Raw genomic sequence first — 16,893 nt, 5'->3', positions numbered from 1 at the left:
ATGGTTTAGTTCCAAGGTCATTCACTTACCCTCAGCATGGGCCCATTCTGGAACACATGTGGTTCATCACAAACCACACAATATTCGTTCAGTACTGGTATCCGCTGCTCGGCAAACTCAATTGTCTGAGAACAATGGAAAAGAGAATAATACAATCTGCTTAAAATAATTAACAAGTAGCTCAATCTCCTCCAGGTTTCTGAAACAGATTCAGCATTCTGTCCTACCTGCACAAGAAAGCCGTGGTCTCTGATCGGAACAGATTTTGCACCATACGTTGGCTGTTTAAAAAAAGAAAAAGAAAGTAGAGATAGCTTCAGGATGAGTGAGGCAGTTGGAATTATTATCATCAAAAATTGGAGATTCATTAGCTTTAATACAAACCATGAATTTGCCAAGTTGCTTAAATCTGGAATGCTATTTAGTTCTCTGGATTCAAGAGAATGTAAGAGGAGCCATGTTGGATTAGCAAGGGATGGACACACTCACCCACACCTGGCTTCATCAGGTGCTCGCCGAGCCACTGCTGCCACCCGCCCCTGCTTGCGGCACTGAGTGAGCTTCATTGCAGCCTGGTGACTGCCCGATGAAGCTGCGGGGCTGCCCATCCTCCCTAGTAAGCCACCACTGTGCACAGCAGTGGTGGCTTCGGCACTTCCAGGTAGGTGATGTTGCATAATTGGCAGCTGTAAAGGGCCCATTTATGCAACATTACAGTCATTCATGCTGGGAATCATAGTATAGTAGGGTTGGAAGGGGCCTACAAGGCCATCGAGTCCAACCCCCTGCTCAATGCAGGAATCCAAGTCGGAGCATCCCTCACAGATGGCTGTCCAGCCTCATCTTGAACGCCTCCAGTGTGGGAGAGTCCACTACCTCCCTAGGTAATGGGTTCCATTGTCGTATTGCTGTAACAGTCAGGAAATTTTTCCTGATGTTCAGCCGGAATCTGGCTTCCTGGAACTTGAGCCCATGATTCCGTGTCCTGCACTCTGGGATGATTGAGAAGAGATGCTGGCCTTCCTCTCTGTGACCACCTTTCAAGTACTTGAAGAACGCTATCATACTTCCCCTCAGTCTTCTCTTCTCAAGGTTCAACATGCCCAGTTCTTTCAGTCTCTCTTCAGAGGGCTTTGTTTCCAGTCCCCTGATCATCTTTGTTGCATTAACGTTGCGTTAATGGGCCCTTTACGGCCACCCATTATGCAACATTACCTATGCGGAAGCGCCCGAGCCGCCATTGTTGTGCACAATGGTGGCTTGCTAGGGAGGACGGGCAGCTGCTGGGTGCTCACTGAGCCACAGGGTGCTCGCCAAGCAGGTCCTTGAGTGCCCCGCAGTTCAGCGAATGGGTTCCTGGAGTGGGGGCATGGGGGAATCCGTTGGACTCCACCACCACCCTGCAGACTCTCACACAATCCCTTGATTAAACCAAAGGCCAATCTGGTCCAGCATTCTGTTCCCACAGTGGCCAACCAGATGTCCATGGAAAGTCCACAACATGACCTGAGTGCAATAGGATGCTCGTGTTCCCCAGTGACTGGTGACCAGTGGCATACTGCCTTTGATACTGTAAGTAGTATATAGCCATCTTGACTAGTAGCCCCTAATAGGCTCAACTCCCCTCCCCCAATTAATATATTTAATCCCCTTTTAAAGCTGTCTAAATTGGCGGCCTTCACTACATCTTGTGGCAGCAAATTCCAGTTGAACGATGTGCTATGGAAAGAAGTACTTCCACCTGCTATTTCATTGGTTTTTTACTTGATTTTTAAAAAGAAAACCAGTCCCTGAAAGTAGTGCATCCAACCCTAAATACAATTCTACATTCTAGAAAAGATAAATGAACATTGTTCTTTTAAGAAATAACTTAAAAAACAAAAACAAGCACAATCTCTTCTTGTAAAACAGTGCTTCTATATACTTACATAGCCAAACCCCAAGTGAGACATAACGCCACTGCTGATTGGGGCTGGGTTTCCTGCATCAGTTTTCATATTGATACAGAGGATCAGAAAAGGTACTGTATTAACAGCTGCTGCTGAACTGCACTGTGATAGAGAGCACGCATGGAATGCATAAAGTCCCTTGTTCAATCCTTGCCACCTCCAGTTAAAACAGGAGGTAGGAAACTTGTGGCACTCCAGACTACCACTCCACCATCCCTGACCATTGGCGTGCTGGATGAGGTTGATGGGAATTGTAGTCCAACAACAACTGGGGGGCCACCATTCCCCAACCCTGAGTTAATGGATCTAAGATAGCTGTTCTGCTAAAGATTTTTGCTTTGCTTCAAATCTCTTTTGGAATGCTGCTCCATCCAGCATAAAACTATACTGGGTGAGATGTACCAGTGTCTTGACCCATTATAAGACAACGCTTTATATTCTTACCTGTTTAACTGTCACTCCCCATCCCTGCACCAATTTCACAATTATAGCAATAAGCGAATGACCCTAACCACCTCTTTACATCCAGAGCAGAGATGAAAGCCAGGATTCAGAAAGCTGCACGTGGAACTCAACAACAAATGCCACTACTACCATTACAAGCATGTGCCAACGCTTGCACAAAGTATGTGCACATTTATCTGTTTGAAACAGGCACATGGAGACTATGTAAAGCAGGGATTGAGAACCTGTGCCCTTCCAAATGTTGTTGGACTACAACTCCCATCATCCCTGTTCAGTGTCCATGCTGCATAGGGCTGGTGGTAATTTGCAGTCCAACAACATCTGAAGGAACACACATTCCCATCGCTGCTCTACACCATCTTGCTATTGAAACTTCATTCAAAGATAGAATAATAACTGAGCGCAATCACTGAGATCACAGTTGGTATGACAGGTTATCCCAGGACACAAATTGGAGGAGACATTTCTCTAAGTATGTCAGGCCAAAGTTATTTTGGATTGCTAAGTTAACACCAGGACTTGGAATTGTGCCCAGAAAACTACTGGAATCCCAATCCCAGTACTAATGTGCCCCTGTAGAGAAGCCCTCTTCCTGGGGCTTGAGATCCTGTATTCTACACTAGATCCCATCTCCAAAGATTAAACCATAATTTAAAACAGTGTCATTAAAAAAAAATGACCACAGTTGACCCTTTAATTTGCAGCAGCAAGAAAACCAATATGGTGTAGTGGATAGTGCAGCCATCCCCAACCTGGTACACTCTAAATTTGTTGGACTCCAACTGCCATAATTCATTGACTCAGCATGGCCAATGCTGACTGGGGATGATGGGACTTGCAATCCAACCCAACTGGGATCATGAAGATCTGGGTTCAATTCCTTGCTCAGCTACAATTCCAAAAACATGGCAACATATTTTTCAACCTGTTAAAGAACAGGAGTTATATTAGGGTACCTGTGCCAATATCACCTCTATCTATGGATGGCCCACATCACACCTTATGATCTCTTCACACTATGACCCCAGAGCAAATAATGGCTCATTACATGATGAAGCTTTTCAATGTCTGTACAGGTACTCAGTGTTATCAAAATAAAAATCATGGTAGAGCTTCTTTCATGATAATTTTCCTACTCATTGTTGAAAAACAGATTGTGCCATCTTATTATTAAAGATTTCCCATAATGCTTTGTGGCATTCCTTAGATATCAATCTATATTTCCTTGGGAGATATCCCCAGAATGCACTTTGGGAGAAAGGCTGTAATGTCTGATAGAAGAGGAAGCCTGGTTATACTATAAACAACAATGAAGTATCAAAATGTGTTAAGCATCATATATACTCGTGTTATTTTCCTGACACTGATAATGTATATACTATACAGACAATAATTTCCTGCAGAAATCTCCACCTATCCAGGACTGGTGCATAGTACAGCAGTGAACGATTGCCGTATTCTGCAAAAATCCCAAAGCACATTCTTTAATTTCACACAAAAAACCTTTTTCAGATCATGTCCCCAAATATCATGCAACACATTGGTCAAGAATAAGAGGACAATTCAAGTCTGTAAGGTTCACCAGTGTAAGTGGAAGCTGAACTGCCTTCTAAGGCTGCAGCCAATAATTTAGTTAAACTGGAAAAGTTCCACTGACATTAGAATATACTCTGGGGGCTAAAATATGGGTGATGGGACACCACGCCAGTGTGCAAAAAAAAAGGTACAAAGCACTTTACTGAAACTCTGTTTCCACTTCCGTACGTATCGTATGTTTAACTGTTTCAGAAATATGTGGGAAGAGAAAAGAAAGCCCACAGAACAAAACTGGTTACGCACAGTGGATTGTGATGGTGATGATGAAGATGGTGTCAAGATACCAATAAGCCCTGAGGTAAGAGAGAGCCTCCTGCCCTCTGCTATGGTGGGTTCTTTGAAAAGCTCCATTTTAGATGACTTGGGAGCACTGGAGTAAGTCTTGCTGAGTAACTTGTGGTTCTTCAGCCCGTCTAATTCATCCATCCTAAGGTTACTGGAATAAGACCTGCTTAAAAGTTTGTGGGGCTTCAAAGTACTGTTGTGCTCACACCGCATATCCCCAGAGCATGGTCTACTCAGCAGCTTATGGGGCTTTAAAGTGATGCACTCATCCTGCTTGATGGCTGCTGAGCAAGAGTGGTTCAACAGTTTGTGCGATTTAATGGCCATGGCATGTTCAGCCCTGGGATCGCTAGACAATGAGCGACCAAATGTTCGGTGAGACTTTGTGACACACGCATTCTCAGCTTTAACTGTGCTGGAACAAGTCCTTCTCAATAACTTGTGGGTTTTTGAGATGCCATCTTGTTCGGGTTTCAGTTTCGATTTGTTTTTCCCACAGCCTGGTGGAGGATAACTTGGCGACCTTAAAACCAAATAGAGAGAAAGGTTAACTGCAGCATAGCTTTCCTTGGGAAATGCCAAAAGAAAAATGATTTTGTCCAGGTCCAAAGTGTTGCCCCTCTCTGTGTCCTGGAAATGAACCCTTTCTTTCTGTTCTCATGTTTGATAGAGAGTCAACAAACTGTCAACATATACGCATTATGAACCTGTCCGTTTTTTAAGATCTGCAGGAGAGGTCCATTTGCTGGGCACATGTGAAAGGACTTTCCCTGTGTTGCTCTCAGACTGTGGAATGCGTCCCTCAAGAACTACGATCGGCCCCCACTCCCTTGGCTTTTAGAAAGGGTGTGAAGACACATCTTTTGAATTTAGCCATCTAAATTATGCACGTAGTGTTTTATGGTTTTTAATGTTCTCGCGTTTTCATTAATTTCTGTTACTATGTTAAAATTTTATTATTTTCAATTCCTGTACAGTGCCTTGATGGTTTTTTAGCAAATAAGGTGGTATATAAATGTTAATACAAAAGGAAGGAAGGAAGATTCCAAATTCAGTCAGTGGCATCACACTTCAAGGATATAATTGAAGAACCTTTGGTCTTAGATGCAGGTGCAAGACAGATAAAAGAAAACACTTTACTACACAATGCATGACTAATATGTGAAAGTCACTTTCATAGGATGTGGTAATGGCTCCTAGCTTACAGAGCTTTCAGAAAGGGATGACAACTTCATGGATGATTGTTCCATCAATGGCTATTAGTCATTAGGGCTTTGCAGAGACCCCCTGATCCGACTTGGAAGCCGCTTCGCCTGATTTGGCTCGGGCATATTAGGCCCCCCTCGACCCGACTCCAAACTCAAAGTGGGATTCGGATACCGAACCCTGCTTTGGGTCCCCCCCTAAGGCCCCAGCACAACCCCCCAGACCTTACCTGGGCTGCCTCCTCCTCCTCCTCTGCCACAGCTGTTGCCTTCTCTGTTGCCACACCACTGCCGCCTTCTCCACCATGTTTTCCTCACCGCCACCCACCACTGCCTCCTTTGCCACCACTGCTGCCTTCTCCATTGCCGCCACTGCCACTGCCTTCTCTGTCGCGGCCCACCACCAACAGCTCCTGAGGCCTGGACACACAGTGACTCTTCTTGTAGGGAGTCACCATTTTTAAAATGGCAACTTCCTGGAACTTCCAGGAGGTTTTCATTTTAAAAATGGCAACACTCTGCAAGAAGATGAGTCGCAGCACATCCAGGCCTCAGGAGATGGCGGTGGCAGTGGGCGGCGGTGGACAAGGCAGCAATGCGGTGGACAAGGCAGCAGCATGGTGGCAGGCAGCAACGGTGGAGAAGGCAGCAGCGGTAGTGGGCAGCTGTGGCAGCAATAGAGAAGGTGGCTCAAATAAGGACCAGGAGATGCCGGGGGGGCTGGGCCGGGGGGGGTGAAGCTCCGAAGTGCACCGAGCACTTCAGAGAACCCCCAACCTGCTCCGGTTTGCTTCGTGCCCCCTCCGCTTCGCCTCGGAAGGGGCTCAAAGTGACCCGAAGCAGCCCGCTCATGACTAATAGGGCTTCGGGCTGAAGCAGTGAATGGCCCTATTAGTCATGATAGTTGAATCAAATGAAACCATTCTATTCAGAGGCAGATAGTATACCTTTCAGACGTAGGCACTTAAATGATGCAGCCCCCCTTTTTTCTTTTTAAAGTATGCTTAAAAAACAACCAAGTCACTCACCAGACAATAAATAAAGATGGTTCACAGATCATGCAAATAATCTCTGTTCAAATATGAAAGTGTTACCTGCAGAGTTAGAACTTCATAGTTATTTCATGGCTGTGTGAGTTTTCCCATAGGACTGATCAAGCAGGTCAGCAGCATCTCTAACAGTGGCCTCTTACCAGATGCAGCTGAAAATCACACTGGCATTTTCACACTCTATAATGTCAACCAGCTCTACAGTGCTGCTAACAGATCTCCGCAAGGCACTGGTGAAGGCCATGCAGGAAGCCGAATAAAAGAGATTGCATAATGGGGATCTGAAGAACTTACTGTGCAAAAAGCCTGACAAAATAGATGGTATAATTTTTCTCAATAGGCACTCCATCACATATCTAGTTTCAGTGAATTATTCCAGTAAAACACTGAAATCTGATTTAGTGAAGGCATCCATTTTCCATATAGCATACCAACTGAGCTGTACGCGTGTCCAGATCTATTCGCAAAGGGATCCTCTACCCTAATTGGGAACCCTAATTGGCCCAGGATTCCTTCTTGAATGGGGAAGCCCTATGTATGTGTAAATTTGTATGCACATAGAGCCCTTTCACATGGCTGCCAAATGTGTAGGGCGAGGCATGGCTGTTGCATACATCAGCAATGGGTGAGCTCACCAGTATGACTCTGCAACCCCCTCACACGTTGAAATGGGAAGGCAACTTGTGGCCCTCAACCTAATTTCAAAAGTCTTCTGCAAGCAATCAGTTCAGATCTGTGGCAAGAGTGATCTGTCCCTCCTTCAGCATCCCACTGGGTGTGGAGGAAGAGAGAGAGTCATAGAGGGAGAAAGGGGTGGCCCCACTCATGTTTGGCTCTGGCCCGCCATTAGCATGAATCACTCAAGAAATAAACCCTGAGAGAATGTGGCTCTCAATGGAAAAAAAGACTCACCACCCCAGCACTGAAAGAACATGTGGAAATATTTGAGTGAACCCAGAAAGAAGCTGAAAGACTTTAATGGAATACCATCATACTTTTTTTATCGCTTCCTCCTACCTGCGCAGTGTAGAAAAGATATGCAGGGGAGATTTCACCTTCTTCTCTGACATTTTTTTGTTGTGCGTACCGTTTGATTTTTCTTTGCCATTTTTCCATTGCTGTGTAACAAATGTTTGCATGATTCTGCAAAGTAAAAATATTTGTTAAAAAAAATTTTAAAAAATGTTAAAAACATAGAGACAAATCTTTTGTTGTCGGTGGTAACCTAGTATTATCCATCCATTGTATTTTAAACCCATAGGATAAGCATGTTACAATGACCACAATGAGGTTTTTTTTAGTAAGCCCAACAAATATCTTGGGAAGTAATTTTAGGACATTTCTATATCTTATTTATTTATAAATGTATGAGTCACCTATCAATGGAAATGGGTCCCTGAAGGTGAGTTACAATTAAATTTAAAACAACTTAAAAGGTTAAAAACAATTTTAAAATGTTAAAACATCACCCACAGCAGAATTAAGAGCATGAGAGTATCTTAAAAAACAGAGCACAGAGGTAATACATTTTAAACACTAAAAGGACATACAGAACAAAACAAAGAGAGAGCCAGTCCCTCGACACAGAGTTCAGAGACAGAGTGCTGCCATATTCACACCAATCTAGCCTTTCTTGATGGTGGGACATACAGAAGGGCATCTGAAGAAGATCTTAGGCTGACTCATATAGGAGAAGGCGGTCTTTCAGATATCCTGGCCCCAAGCCATTTAGGGCTTTATAGGTAAGCACCAACACCTTGAATTGGGCCCAGAAACTGATAAGCAGCTAGTGCAGCTGACACAAGAACAGTATAATATGGTCAACAAAGCATGTACCAGAAAGCAATCTGGCTACTGCATTTGGCATTAGCTACACTTTCCAAACGCTCTTCAAGGGCAGTCCCACATAGAGCACATTACAATCATCTAAATGGGAGGTTTCCTTTGGCTAGCATATTTGTGTAGACATATCAGACTAGGGCTGCACCTAATTGATCCATCCATTTTTTTTTTTAATGAAAAAAAGGAACATCAAATTATTTTTGATTTCATTCACTGGATGTCTGTTACAGACAAAACACATAAACATATAGAGATGGCTATCCTTAATTATGTTGTTGAGAGAAGCAGGGGAAGTGTAAAAAGAAAAAAAATGTGGCAACTTTAGTTACATAGATTATATCAAGAAATATACATGATAAATCTTGATCTAGCTTCCTTTGGTGTTGTTAGAAAACATGTACCTATGACACTGTTGTTAATAATTCCAACTGCATCAGGCCTAACACTGTTGTCAGAAACAATAGCTTACAAGAATAAACACACACACATAATAGAGTATGTAGTTTTTCAGGAACTCACTTCTTCAGCTGATGCCCCAGTCCAAATCTTTCTTTAGTAGAGATCTGAAATACATCAACGGTGGGCACTGTAGAATAGAAGATATTATTGAAAAACATGGGTAAATTCACATAGTTCAAAACTCACGATTATGTCTGGTGAAAATTATGGACTAGCAAAGTGCCCAAGATTGTGCGAAAGAGCAGAAAAAGGCCCCTGGGTTGCACCCCTGAGTTTCATCCAGATACATGGATAGCACCTTTCCTGTGGGATCCCTGTTGTTGCTACAGGCGTTGCTGCCTGGCAGAGTCTCTGCCATCCAGCATCAGGGATAGCCATCAGTAATCTTCCCCCAGGCTCAAATCAGAATGGGATTGCTTACAAGAAGTGTGGACAGCTTGTGGCCCTCCAGATATTTTGGACTACAACTCCCATCAGCCCTAGCCAGCCCAGTCAATGCTGAGGTCTCATGGAAGTTGTAGGCCAAAATATCTGGAGGGCCAGAATTTGCCCACCTTGGCTTAAAATGTACCAGTTTGGACTCCATTCAGGTAGGATCTGAATTAGCTTATTTCATTCTCATCACACTTCCAACACTGCCATCAGGAATACTGGAGGCCTCCCAACCCCTTAGCAGGTCCCCCCAACAACTTCCCTTTAGCCCAAACCTACCTGGTAGTCCACAAGAAAGCTGCTGTGGCTTTAACTGGGCATTTGAATGCTGCAGCAACACCAGCCTGGGCACCAGGATGTAGTAAGGACTACAGTTCCTAGAGGTCTTGGTGCCCACAAAGCGACATCCAGCCTTCTCATCACCACCAGGAGGAAAGGGAAGGGGCTTCTCTGGTGGTGAGAAGGGGTGGTGCTGGTGTCAAAGCCCAGCAAACTAGGCCCAAACTGTGGCGAGGGGTAGGCTGAGCTCATAATTTGTCTGGACAGTTTGAAATTGGGAAGTTCATACCTTGAACTCCCCAATTCTGAACTTTGGCAGCATCACTAGTCAGGGAGAGAGGGGCAGTGTTGATCCCATAACAACATGGACCTGTCATGATCCCAAGTCCCAGCTCCCCACCTTTGGGGGACAAGACCCCTTTAAGTAAAGAAACCTTGATCACCAGAGTTGGAGCTAGCCACTCAGATGGAGCTGCAGCTCTGTTGAAGGCAGGGATGGGCCACTTGTGGCCCTCCAGAGGTTTTGACCTACAACTCCCATCAATCCTCACCACTGGCTATACTGGCTAGGGTTGATGGAAGTTTTCAGTCAAAGTATCTGGACAGCCACACATTCCCTACTCCTGGTTTAAGGATCAGTCTGAGTTTGCTGTTGTAGCAACACTTGAGGCTGCTCCTTCAGCCGGAGCTTCACGTGGAACTATCCATGGTGCTTGGCCTTATCGGAATCTAACCTCCATTTTCACTGACTTGCCTGGTTGGAGCCTGACCTGTGCTTTGCTTGACATTGCCTCATCAGAGCCAGAACCTTGCCTTACTTGAGGTTGTCTCACTGGAACCCAAATCCATGCCTAGCTCACACCCCTGCCTCATCCTTGGACTAGAACCTTGAGCAGCTGAGATCACAATCTGTAGCAGAAAAGAGCAGCACTTTAATTTTCCCCATAAGACTGAATAGCCGTAATTCACTTATATGGGAATAAACTGTGCAACGTCATTGGGATATGGGTGGAACCAGGTGAGCCTCAGTATATGGGGCAGATTATGTATGCATAGGTGCACACATATAGGAAACTTGTTCCCAGTTAAATCCCTCTTACAGCCAACTGATAACTGGCTGTAAGAGGGCTTTAACTGGGAATGACTTTTCAATAGTTCCACCCTGTGCTCTATGTCTTTGCCATTTTAACATGATGAAATAGTGGGGCATAACTTTTACATGGATACCATACTTAGGGGCTGAATGTTTCCCCCTCTGGGTCTGTGAATTCAGACCATATGCAAAATATTTCCATGTTCAGAAAAAAAAAAAAGGATGGGAAAAATTCACACAGTTACTTAGACGTATGCTATGCTACCTATGCTGTATTAGGTATACACAACAAATTCTCAGAGACAGTGAGGTAAGAGTAACCAAGTTCCATAAAATCTGTATTCCATTGCACTGGCAAGAGGACAGTTTGGGGCCAATACAATATGACTAACATTATGCTATGAACTTGAGCACGCTCCAGGAGAGAGCGCAGGACAGGAAGGCCTGGTGTGCTATGGTCCATGGGGTCATGAAGAGTCGGACACAACTGAACAACAACAACAACAACATTATGCTATACTGTTCTTTCATGTGATGGTTGCAGCCTTATAAAGGCCTAGTCTTACAAGGCCTAGCCTTCTGAAACTTCCACCATGTGTTGGCAATCACAAAATATTTTTCAACATGAGTAAAATGTGCCCTTTAGAGGTTGGGGTAGTGGTGATCAGGCCTAAACAGAAAATTGCCAAGCAAATTGCAGGATAGGATAAGCTCTGGCAATCCAGCAAAAGCCTTACAGAAACACTGGATTTCGAAGAGAGCTCAAAGAGAAGCAGAGGAAAATGGCAAATGTGTCATTGCTGATTATTGCCCAAGGAACAGATGGAGGAATGGATTTGTACTTTATGTAATGTAGAATTGGACTCATTGGGTGTTGTTGTTGTCGTTTTTTACAAAGTGCCATTAGGTGTAGCAGCAGTTTCATTTCAAACCATAAGTTCTATCAGACCCCAAACCCCTGGACATGCTTTAGCCTACATTTTTATTCCAGAGGGTTCAAGTGCTTTTGAACTCAGCAGCGCTACCAAGGGTTGCTACTTTGGCTTGAAGCTTGCCACAATTGCAGAATTCTTATGGCTGCATTCATTCTTGCAAAGCCTGATCCAGGCAGGAAGGCAGGCATCGACAATGCCAATTCACCAGTGGCAAATTCCCTTGCCCTCTGGGCCAGAGAGACTTAGGGCAGTGCAACCATTTAGATAAGAAAAGAAACAGCTGTGATTTCTCCCATTGTTTCCATCCTAATCTTGTCTCCTGAAGAGGTGAGGTGAGACCCTGTCTCTCCCTCCAGCTCTCCATGCTTCCTAGAAGGCTGGATGGAGAGGCAAGGTCTTCTCTCACTTTTAGGAAGCTTTGGGGGAGGACAGAAACAACGGGAGAAATGCCTGCTGTTTCTATCATTCTCCAAACCTTTCCAAAAGACTCAGTGTCTTCCCACAGCTCTCCGAGCTTGCCAGATGTCTGGAGAGAGAGGCAAAAACAAACACAAATAAAGTATTGGAGGAGGAGAGAAACAGTCAGATTTTCTCCCAATTTTTCTGTCCTTCTCCAAAGCTTTCTGCAAACCAGCAATGTCCTTTTGTCTTTTTTTGCCCTCTAGAAATTACACAGGGCTTGGAAAAGAGGTGAGGATAGAACTGGTGGCAAAGACAGTTAGAGACTTTGCTGGGAAGCCAAGCTCATATGTTTTGACTCCTGCAGGCAAAAGTTGATCTGCATGTTCTGCTATTTCTTGTTTCTGTTCCTCTACTGGATATAATCCAAAATACAAAGTAGGGCAATATCTTTATCAGGACCAACAAAAATGTCACCAAACAGTGAGCAAGCTTTTGGTTCTCCAGCACTCTTAATTAGGCAGGGTGTAAAAACAAAACCGGAGAGGGAGGAATATAAAGATGGAAGTGGTATAGTTGTTCCCCGTCTCTTGCTGTTTTTAATTAACAAATTTGAGCTGGAATGCCTGCACTTTTTGTGTGACTATTTTGTGTGACGATTGTGTGATTATATGTCTGATGCTGGACTTTGCAGAACCTTATGCAAGCCTTAATTGGCCACAAAGAGAACCTCTCCTACTCACAGAGACACTGCCCAAAGGCTTAAGGTTGATGAGAAATGAGACGGGAGGAAGCAGAGAGGATGGAAAAAAGTACAGTATAATTTATAAAGCAGGGCACCTGACGTGGAGAAATACTGTTACACGTTCATGACAGTTACCTCCCCCCACTCCTTGGGAGTGGGGCAAAAGTAAAATTAATGTAAAAGGGGCAAAGAGCCTTTAAGCCTTAAGGAGTCTTTTCAAAAAAGAAAGGAAGAACCATGACAGACAGAAAAAGCCATGAATAGGAAGAAGTGAGAGGGGCAGAGAAATAAAGAGAAGATGAAAGGGAAACCAAGGATGTACTAAGTTGGCAAACAATGGCTTTTAAAGTACTGGGGACTTGCTATTGGGGAAAAAAATATTACACATTATATTAGTGTAAAGGGCAGGTGGCAAAACATTAACACAACTAGAGCAGAAGATTGGAGTGGCAGAATCAAAGAAGATTTAGAAGAATGGAACCTTGGGAAGACTGATACGTTAAGCAAGGTAGTATTAAAACTAGCCCTTTCTCTTCGATCTATAGACTAATACTATTGTACTTTTATGAGGATGTATTTGAGATTCCTGTATCTGTGCAACAAAATGAATGATGTAGTATATTATCCTATAAGAATTTTTAAAAATGGGACTTTACTTCATGGAAAATAGCAAATATATTCAAACAGGGCTTGTCCGGGTCCGCAACAAAAAGATAGATTGTGACAAAAGCGAATAACTTTTGGAAGATGGTGTTAGGAGAATTTCAGATGCTAGATGTTCAACCACTGCTTGAAAAAAAAGTTTTCTGAAGGATTGAGAATAACTTTGAATTAATGTTATTTGTGGCAGCTAGACTACGAAGTGCAAAGACGGGGAAAAAAAAGAATAGCTTGATCAAATGATGGAACTAAGTGTACTAGTAAAATAACAGCTGGTCAAAACTCAGTTTCTACATTTGTAAACTCTGTGAAGTATGGTCCCCTGAGATAATTTATATAACAAAATTTGTGTCAGGTAAAAACTATAACATAGCTTGGTTCGATCTCGCTAAGATTTATTACTAAGTCTTAACATCAAATGTTACTGTTTATAGGGAACTGTAATTATTTTCCCTCTTGATTCTATTTTCTTCTTCTTTCAGTATGTATATATTTAACTTTGTGTGTGTTTGCATAAATTATGTATATTCATTATATTTGGTATACAATCTGAATAATAATGATGAAGATGATAATGATAATGATGCAAGAAAAGAAAACAGGACAATAAGCAGTGCATTAATACCTGGCCATTTTGAAGTGTTTTGTTAAAAGGCAACATCAAATGATACAGGAAGCCACTTCAGCTGGTCTGATTGGTTGTTAGCCCTGAATTCCTGGCTTCTGATAATGGTCCTAATCAAGGAATTACTTGCAGATCACATGTTCTGGATTTAAACTCGATACCCACTGTTTACTGTGATATCTTCTGAAATGGACTTTTCAGGCAGATCTAGGACTGGGTGTTCTAGGCAGATCTATTGTTTTTCTTTCTTTTGCTATTATACTTGTATCTGACTGCTATATATTTCTTAGAATGAAACTACATGTTACAGAGAACACATAGCTGCTGCCAAAAAGCAGCCGCCTCAGATCTATGTCTTCTACGTATCATGTAATGCTTCAAAATGTGTGCACTTCAAACCTCCTCTCCTCTGCAAGCAGCAGCCAACGAAGTGGAGCTGGAATAGAGAACCTGAAACATGATGATTCACATCACATATTTTGTAGCATTACATAATACAGGCGAGAGGAAGAGGCATGGGCTGGGCTTTCAAACTATGTTCCTGGGAATCCCAAAGTTCTTTGGAAGTTTATCAGAGCTTCCTCAGTGAGAAGATACTAATGAAGAAGAATCTTTCCTGAAAGATAGGGGTAAAATCCAACATAAGTCCTACTAAAGCAGACCCACTGAGATGAAGCCTTTCATTGCAATCTTAGTAGGACGTATGTTGGGTTTTCCCCAGGTTGTCTACCATTACTGATCTTCCTATGCAATATTTAGCCACCTGAGAGTTTGGGGCATGTTCCTCCCCTCACCAGTGGCCTGTGTGAACTTAAAGCTGCCCTAGAGTGTGTTCCAGGATTACCTGCAAGGATCAAGGCTTTTTCAGAATACATACTGATATAAGCAACAAGAGCTTGCCAAGGGTAAGCACATAAGGTACAGAATTGCAAACTAATGTCTTACAAGAAAAGGAACCTTGGCCTGAAGATTATGCAAGAGGGAGAGTCCATCACTTTACTTCATTAGTAACACATTCTGCTTGTTAATTACCCAGACAGATTAAATAATTGAATTTCTGCAATATTAGCATCTGTCTATTGATTATTGTTACATCCCCCTCTGCTAAATTAAAGAGCCCTTTAGAATCCAATACTTCCTTCCCAAGAATATAATTATGCACTGCAATCCCCTCTTGCTATTGCTTGGTGGAGAAAGCTCATCGTGGACACTGTGTACAGGACTCACTCTTGAAGGCATCATGCAGGAAAAACAGAATAGTGACTTACCGGGGCCATTTAAATATTGTGTGAGTGAACAGTGCAACCGCACAATTATAGGCTCTGTGCGGATTACGTCCCATGCCACTGCAATCTCTTCCTGAATCAAGAGCACAACAGATGCCATTAGCCATTATCATTACATTTAAATTCCACCATTCTTGCTGCTAGGACTGGCAAAGGAAATGGACGTGCTCACCTAAGTTGCTGTCTAAACTGATTTGCCAAGACATGAGTTGTATCAGCTTCTGCTTAATATTAGCAATTGGAAAGAGGTATTGGATTTGAACAGAAATTGGGCTCCCAAATTAGAAGGGTATAAAACCTTCCCATTGCCACAGTACTATTCAAATCTCTGCTATGGGAGCACTGACTCCATGTAGGCTTCCAGAAATGAAGCCTAACTGCATTGGGAGTCATGAAAAGAAGACGATAATAAAGGAATGAAACAGGATGAATTACTATATTACCCTGGAATAGAAATAGAAATATAGGGCGGAAGAAGAATCCCCAAAACTGTTCAAATTGGGGGAGGGATTGGGGGGGGGATTTTGAATCAATATTAATGTGTTTTTCTAATTTCTTTTGAAAAATAAAAATAAATTTTAAAAAAGCCAAACTGAACCAAGCAATTTTGCTTCCCAGGAGGAATGATTTGACTAGACATTAATGTACTAGAAGTCAGTGGCAGAGTGCCTGCTTTGTGAGAAAAAGCCCCCACCTCTAGGTAGGCCTGGGAAAAACTCCTATCTGGAAACCCCTGGACCGCTGCTGCCAGTTAGTGTAGACCAGGGATAAGAAAATGTGTGACTCTCCAGATGTTGGACTGCAACTGCCACAATTCCTCACCACTAGCTATGCTTGCAAAGGCTGACGGGACTTACAGTCCAACAACATCTGGAGGGCCACATGTTTTCAGCTAGATCGACCAAGAGTCTGACTCAATATAAGGCAGCTTCCTATGTTCCCAAGTTCCACTTACAGTGACATGCAGTCTGATCCCATGCATGATTTAGGTGAAGTCAGTCTGTAGGATTGTAGCCTTAGGTCCAATAAAGCCAACACGTTACTTCTGGATGTTAGTTTGTAGCCAGCCAGTAACCAAAGAACCAACATGTTCTGTGGGCCCAAAAGGGCTTCAGATTCGTATTTCTTCAAAAGCAGTCCACATGACATGATATAGGGATGTACGGATTGTATACAATCCGTTCTGATTGCCAGGTGCCTTTTGTTCCATTGTCTGCTCATCCATGGAATTAGATTTTTGTTGTTGTTTCCAAATTTGCGTAAATTCACATGTACGTAGATTTGCACGTGTGGAAATGTACAAATCCCCCCAAATGTGCATTTTCATGCTTTAGCCTATGGGGGAAATGCACATTTTCAGCTGTTCTTTTTAGTTGCATATTTTTCTATTAATAAACTGGCACAAAATTTCAGGAAAGTTAGAAAAATGGTCTGCGTGTATGCAGAATCCACCCGACTGGGGAAAAGCCAATCTACTGCATAATCCATGGGTCAGAATCATAAAAATCTGAACTTATTTGATTCCACTGTGGATTTCTCTGACATCCCTGCAGGAGAGAATCTGCTTTTAAAACTGAGGGAACTTTTAG

The 16,893-nt window shown here is 43.0% G+C and overlaps 1 protein-coding gene across 3 annotated transcripts in view; it reads right to left on the bottom strand.

Annotated features, from left to right (window-relative positions):
* PARP8 (poly(ADP-ribose) polymerase family member 8) overlaps positions 1 to 16,893 on the bottom strand; it is a 207,817-nt gene that overhangs the window by 45,079 nt on the left and 145,845 nt on the right. For all 3 annotated transcript variants that reach the window (XM_084833190.1, XM_084833191.1, XM_084833192.1), the window contains 6 exons: positions 15,287 to 15,377; positions 8,911 to 8,977; positions 7,567 to 7,692; positions 4,254 to 4,818; positions 228 to 281; positions 30 to 125 (listed from right to left, as the gene is read on the bottom strand). In XM_084833190.1, the coding sequence (XP_084689316.1) occupies positions 30 to 125; positions 228 to 281; positions 4,254 to 4,818; positions 7,567 to 7,692; positions 8,911 to 8,977; positions 15,287 to 15,377 (999 nt within the window). The remainder of the gene's footprint in view (positions 1 to 29; positions 126 to 227; positions 282 to 4,253; positions 4,819 to 7,566; positions 7,693 to 8,910; positions 8,978 to 15,286; positions 15,378 to 16,893) is intronic.

The sequence above is a fragment of the Heloderma suspectum genome, chromosome 2, assembly GCF_057233095.1.
Source record: "Heloderma suspectum isolate Gila_16-S chromosome 2, 16-S_ref, whole genome shotgun sequence".
Classification (NCBI taxonomy): Eukaryota; Metazoa; Chordata; class Lepidosauria; order Squamata; family Helodermatidae; genus Heloderma; species Heloderma suspectum.
Note: the sequence above shows the minus strand (reverse complement) of the source record. Positions and strands in the feature narration are given on the sequence as shown.